The sequence below is a fragment of the Hippopotamus amphibius genome, chromosome 17, assembly GCF_030028045.1.
Source record: "Hippopotamus amphibius kiboko isolate mHipAmp2 chromosome 17, mHipAmp2.hap2, whole genome shotgun sequence".
Taxonomy (NCBI): domain Eukaryota; kingdom Metazoa; phylum Chordata; class Mammalia; order Artiodactyla; family Hippopotamidae; genus Hippopotamus; species Hippopotamus amphibius.
The window spans coordinates 64142718-64149094 of record NC_080202.1 but is presented as its reverse complement, the minus strand read 5'-3'; the positions used below and the strand labels follow the sequence as shown (position 1 = coordinate 64149094).

Sequence of the window (6377 nt, the reverse complement as noted above, 5' to 3'; positions counted from 1 at the left end):
CACAGCCTGCAGGGCAGGGGGGGAGGTGGGCAGAGCAGACGGGGGGGGGGGGGGGGGGGGGGTCGTATGGGGGCAAGTGGGTGTCAACCAAGGAGAAGGGGCTTCACAAGGACACTGCCGGACGACCCTGAACCAGCCAGACCTCCGTATCCGAGCCCCCTCTTGGCCGCACAGCCCAGGTCAGGACGAGGCCCAGGCTCGCCCGCGAGCACTCGCGTCCCGCTGGGTCTCTGGAAGGAACCCGGCGTCGCAGAGCCGACCTTGGCCTGTGGCCAGGATGTCCTCGGGTGCGGGTGCGGGGTGAAGACGCAGCTGGGACGCCCACCTCCCCCAGGGAAGGAAAGCGCCCTAGGGATGGCCCTCCAGAGGCGGGCTGCCCCCGGCTCTCAGCCAATCGGCTCGCGCGCTGGCTCCAGACTCCGGACCCACATCCTGCGGCGCGGGAGCCGGGGGCGCAGGGAGGGGACGCGGGCCGGGGGAGGGGAGGCTCAGCAGGGGGAGGAGGACACCTGGTCGTAGTCGGGGCACTGGAGCAGGGCGGGGTAGTTGCTGTTCATCTGCAGGGAGGCGTCGCTGGAGATGTCGGAGGGGCTGCGGCCCCGGACCCAGGCGTCCGGCTGCAGGAACTGGCCGGAGTAATCGGAGCAGTTGCTCAGACGCGGGCGGTAGAAGCCGGCGTGAGGCCTGTACACGTCCTCGGCGGTGTACCGCTTCATGAACAGGTACACGGACATCACCCCCGCACTCTGCCGGGAGGAGGCGGCGGGCGGGAGCTCGCTGCCGGGGGCCTGGCCTGGGACCCGCCCGCCGAGCGCACGGAGGGCAGGCGGTGGGGACGGGGCGGGGCGGGGTGAAGGGCAGGAGAGCGGGGGTCCCGGGGGAGCTGGTCTCCTGCTGCCCCTCCTCCCTTCCCCCACCCCTCCTCCCCCTCCTCCCTTCCCCCCACCCCTCCTCCCCCTCCCCCTCCTCCCTTCCCCCCACCCCTCCTCCTCCCCCTCCCCCTCGGCCAGGCATTGCCCCGCCCCGCCCCGCCCCGCCCCGCCTGCGGGAGGGGTTTACCTCCGTTAAAAGGAAGGAGATGGCGGCGAAGGCAAACGACCACCCGTACTTGTAGGTGAAGAAGGTCTCCGCGTCCTTGGTCCTGTTGGGCATCTCGTCGTTGATGCTGGAGATGTAGAGCACCAGGCCCACCACGAGCGAGAGGCCTGCGGGCGGCAGGGCGCTGGGCGAGGAGGCCGGGGAGCCGCCGATGGGGCGCCCGCCTCCCTGCTGGCCTTGGGGGCCCCTGACCTCACTCTGGAGCTCAAGGAGGGCGGCAGTCCGCCTCCTGAAGACCCTGTTTACGCCGTCACCTTCTAGAGAGCGGACGGTTGCAGGTAAGGAAGCTCCTGTCCAGCCACCTCCGAGCCCAGGGGAGCCCGAGGTTTCTCCCTGCCCACCCACCCCAGGACCACCTGTTAGATGCACATCCCCTGGGCCTCCCCCCAAGACCTTCTGAGTCACGCCTGGCACCGTGTTGTCGTGAACGCTCCCCAGGCAAAGCTCATGTGAACTCAGGGTGTGACACACCACCTCAGCAAGTGGCCTTTGCTAAGCTGAGGAGCGGCACAGGCTCCCTTGCCGGAGGCCGCCGGGGGCTCCATCCCCGGGTGGGTGGTCGCGTGCGTGTGGGTCTGTGCAGCCCACCTGCCCACGGGTGTGGTCTACTGAGACCGTTAGGCAGGAGAGGGAAAGAGAGCCCCTCCAGACGGGCCAGCGTCACATCAGGAGGCCAGCCGGGCCCAAACGCCTCCCGCCACTGTGCATCGGTCATCAGTCAGTGACTGTAACGGAATCAGGACACAGTTACTCTGTTTTGAGCTGTTCGGGTTTAATTCCATTCACATGATTAAGCTGGGGCATCTTGAAGGATGCACGTTAGAGGAAAACAGTGTGATTCAAGCCTTTCTCAGCACTTAACTCAGGCTGGAATCAAGCTGGCCCAAGTGAACCCTGTCTGTTGCTGTCATTAAAACACTTCACGTGGCCCAGCTCAGTCTGAGATTTCTGGTCCTGCCGCCCACACGGAAAAACCTCAGGTGCTCAAAGCTACTGTGTGGCCTTGACTATTGTGAAGTTCATAGATAAAGAGGTTAACCTGGGTCTGTACCTCTTGGACTACGTGGAAACATCACTGTGAAGACGGTGGGCTGAGGACATGGCAGGTGCTCAATGAACATTTGTTAGATGGATGGATGGACGGATAGTTGGGTGGATGGATGGATGGAAGGATGGATGGATGAAGGGATTAATAAATGGAAGAATGGATGGCAGATGGGTGGGTGGGTGGATTGGAAAAAAGATGGAAAGACGAATGGGAGAAAGAATGGAAGGATAGAGGGATGGAAGGAAGGATGAATGGATGGATGGATGGATGGATGGATGGATGGAGGGATGGGTGGATGGATGGATGGATGAAGAGAAGGATGGATGGATGGATGGATGGATGGATGGATGGATGGATGAAGAGAAGGATGGATGGATGGATGGATGGATGGATGGATGGATGGATGGATGGATGAAGAGAAGGATGGATGGACGGATGGATGGAAGGACGGATGGATGGAAGGAAGGATGGATGGAAGGAGGGAAGGATGGAAGGAGAAAGAAAGAAAAGCTCTTGGGCATCAAGTGTTTTGACTGCCACCTGGTTCCCAAGCTATACTGACAAGCAATGTTGGGGAAAGGAACCTAAAGTGGCGTGGAAGCCAGGTGGCAACCAGAACACCTGGTGCCAGCAGCTGTTTATCTTCTTGTCTTTCCACCTGTCCATTACTCAAGCCATCCACCTCACATCTTCCAGCTGCATTCCCTCTCTTATCAGCAAATCCAGGGCTGCAGGGCACCTGCCATCCATGCCCTGAGAGCCGTGCTTTTGGCTCAATGCATTACCTCCAAAAGCAAAGGTCTGTCTTGAAGGGGCCTGGGTAGCCCAGGGTACGGGGTAGGGGTCTCCGGAGGAGGCTGAGAGCTGGCAGGTGAAGAGGCCATTATTCCAAAGGCAGACTGTATTTCTTCATGTACAAACAAAGATGTTGCCCTCAAAACCAGGAATATGCGTTACCAGTGGGAACTAAGAGGTAACGCAGCGGTGATGGTGTAGCGCGAGGAGGACCCCGGGTTCTCATGCCAGCTGTGCCCCGGGGGCTGTCAGCTCACTACGCCTCCAGAGGCACTGGACGGAACCCTCCTCCAACTCGGACCCAGCTGTGCTTGAGCCACGGACGCGGCAGGTCCCGTGCGGGGACTGGCTCACCACTGGGACCAGAGCCTCCCAGAGCAGAGTGGTTTCAGAACCAAGTGTCAGAAGTGCAGCACGGACAAGCGGAGACGGCGCCGCTTACCTGAGAGGATGAAGAAGATGCCGGAGACGAAGGCCAGGATGGTCCTGTGGGGACGCACGTGTCCGACGTTGCTCAGGATGAAGCCGATGAACATGAAGAAGAGGCTGACCAGGGGGAACGGCGTGGCCGAGCGAATCATCTCTGCCCAAGGGGACGGAAGGGTGCCGTCAGCCTCCAGGGGCCGCACTCAGGGCTCAGCCTCCTGGGCCGAGGGCTCCAGGCAGCGTCCACCAGCTGGTCCCCGAGCCCCTGCCCTGTACGAGTGGCCCGGGCTCCATCCCCTCCTCGGTGGGGCTTTCATCCCTTGGCCCTTAGCCTGTGGGGTCTGTGCCGACCCAGAACTGTACTGAAGGTTCCCACGGGTCCGAACCAGCTCTGGTGAGGCCCAGGCCATGACGTCAGTCTCGCTGGAGGCCGGGGAGCTTGGTTCAGTCCCCTGGGTGCTATGGTGTGTCTGTGTCCCCCCCACCCCCAAAATTCACTTGTTAAACCTAATGCCCAAGGTGATGGTATAGGATGTGGGGCCTTTGAGAGGTGCTTAGGTCATGAGGGTGGGGCCCTCTTCTACGGGATTAGTGCCCTTAGGAAAGAGGCTCCCCAGATCTCCCTTGCCCCTGCCACCACGTGAGGACACAGCAAGAAGGCAGGAAGAGGTCCCTCATCAGAACGTGACCGTGTTGGCGCCTTGATCTTGGGCATGGCCATGCTGGTGCCTTGATCTTGGACTTCTAATCTCCAGAGCTGAGAGAAACACATCTCTCTGGTTTCTGAGCTGCTCAGTCTGTGCTATTCTGTTAGAGCATCCCAAGCAGAGGAAGACACTGGGTGTGCATGCCCTATCCCCTGCTCAGGTCACAGCACTGGGAGACTCCAGCAACCTTCACCAGCCCGGATAAAGAATCGGCAGAGCAAGCTCTGTGAGCTCCGGCCAGCACACGCTGCTGAGTCTCGGGGCATCAGCTTGTGAGAAACGAGCCGGTCACCCCACTTCTCCCCTCTGCCCTGCGCTGCCCTGTCCAGCCCGTGGCCCAGGTTGGAAACTCAGAGGCACCTACTTAGCACATTGACCGTGGACTCGGAGGTGAGCTGGGTGCTCACGGGCATCACGTACTCTATGGTGAAGCAGCGTCCCCGCTCCTCACCTACGGAGACAAGAGCCACTTACACCCCGGGTCCTTCTGAACAGGGATGTGAAGTTAGCACGTTCAAGTGGCACTTCCAAGTGCTTCTAGGATCTTTGACCCTCTGTGTATTTACACCTGGGCTGGATCCAAAGCCTGGGGGGCCCTTCTGCGGCGCGTGGCCCACAGCGGAGGTGGACACCCATCCCGATGGCACATCTTTCCCAGAGACGTGACAAGAGCTGCACGAACAATGACCAGCACTGCGAACTCCAGGTGGAGTCAGACATCCGGTGGCCACGCTGTGGCTTTGGGGCAGACTCCACCGAGGACGGAGCGGGGCTGGCTTAGGTGCCCCGATGTGGGTGTCGTGGAGCAGAACCCTCAAAGCCTTGTTGACCACTTTGGCAACCAGATCATGGTGACTTCAACTCTGCTTCAGATGCAAGCAGAGACGGATGCCACACAGTCTAGGGCAGTGGGAGGTGAGGCCAGTGGTGGGTGCCGTGCCCAAAGTAGACTCAATGTGTTGCCAGGAGGCCGGGCCTCCAGGTGTCCTCCCTGCTAAACACCGGTGGGCGCCAACCACCAGAGCCCTACCACGAGGCAGGGAGGACCAAGTGTCCCTGTGCCCCGTGCACACGTGGCTGACAGAGCCCGCCAAGGGAGGCTCCGTGGCCTCACTGCGGTGTTTCCGGCCAGCCCCGCAGGACACAGAGAGGCTCCTCTCGTGCCACCTGGTTCCAGGCCATGAAGAAGGGATAAAGGACGGAGCGGTCGGGAGCAGCAACTCCGAGGGCTGCAGAGAAGCCCCGCACGCGGGTGGGGGGACCCAATAGGCAGCCCCAAAGCCTGCACCCGCCCGCAGATTTGGAAAGACCTGCACCTGCGTTTTCTCCCTGACATTTCATGGACGTGGGGACAGAGCAAGGGCTACGTATTTCCCATCCTCACGCTCAGGTCATGAGGGTGGAGCCCTCGTGAATGGGACGAGTGCCCTTATACAGGAGACCCCCCAGAGCTCCCTCACCCCTGCCACCGCGTGAGGACACAGGGAGAAGGCGGGAAGAGGGCCCTCGCCAGGCCGGGACCGTGCTGCGTGCCACATCCCTGCGTCTGCCCGTCCCCATCTGTGAGGCCGACGTGGTAACGGCCTGCCTTGCAGCGTCGAGGGGGCGGCGCTGGGATGGAGGATTCGGGGAGCTGAGGCGTGGGGCTGGGGAGGGGGGGCACATGCGTCTTCCAGGTGGGAAGACCCTGGTCCCGGGGTGAGAGGACTTGCCTAAGCGGACACAGGAGTCGGGGCTGGAGTTCGGAGCGGGTCCTGGCTGCTGGAGGGAGCACACCCAGAGCTGAGGAGCACTGTCCTCGCTGACCTGCCTCCTTCCAGCAGGGACATCGCTTCCCCAGGGTGTGGGCTGGGGTGGGGCTGCTCCTCCCCGGGGGGCAGGGCGGTCCCAGCCCCGGGCGCCCTTACCTGCGAGGAAGCAGACGCGCCACAGGCCCGAGTGCAGGGACGTCTTGGTCTCGGCGCTCTGGTTCTGGGGCAGGACCACGCCCTCCTCCAGGTACAGCCAGTAGTCCGTGCTGACGGCGGTCCCCAGCAGGCCCAGGCCGCACACGGCAAACACGCTGCTGAGCAGGGTCAGCGCCTTCCTCCCGCAGGCGCCCATCCCCCCACAGCCCCGCGGGGCCTGCGGCCGTGGTGCCGCCAGCAGAGCGGGCTCTGGGGGCAGGAGAGCGGGTCAGCGGTGGCAGCAGCCTCGGCTCCGAGGGGGGGCCTCGGGCAGTAGGGTCCACCCCGCTGGGCTGGACGGGCGAAGGAAGCCCGGCGCCCTGGGCGGCAGGCCGCCTGGACAGAGGCGCCGCCTCC

The 6377-nt window shown here is 62.8% G+C and overlaps 1 protein-coding gene across 1 annotated transcript; it reads right to left on the bottom strand.

Annotated features, from left to right (window-relative positions):
• Positions 1–488: 488 nt before the first annotated feature.
• CACNG5 (calcium voltage-gated channel auxiliary subunit gamma 5) lies at positions 489–6177 on the bottom strand. The gene is made up of 5 exons (XM_057716491.1): positions 5982–6177; positions 4439–4525; positions 3384–3524; positions 1060–1205; positions 489–746 (listed from the first exon to the last, which is right to left on the bottom strand). Exons 1-5 carry the CDS (start codon positions 6175–6177, stop codon positions 489–491), a joined length of 828 nt encoding a protein of 275 aa, XP_057572474.1.
• Positions 6178–6377: the final 200 nt, after the last annotated feature.

Coding starts and splice junctions, on each gene's coding strand:
- CACNG5 (XM_057716491.1), bottom strand. CDS start 6,177: ATGGGCGCCTGCGGGAGGAAGGCGCTGACCCTGCTCAGCAGCGTGTTT. Junction 3,525..4,438: donor GTCCACGGTCAATGTGCTAA/GTAGGTGCCTCT, acceptor CCCCTTGGGCAG/AGATGATTCGCTCGGCCACG. Junction 747..1,059: donor TCTCCTTCCTTTTAACGGAG/GTAAACCCCTCC, acceptor TCCTCCCGGCAG/AGTGCGGGGGTGATGTCCGT.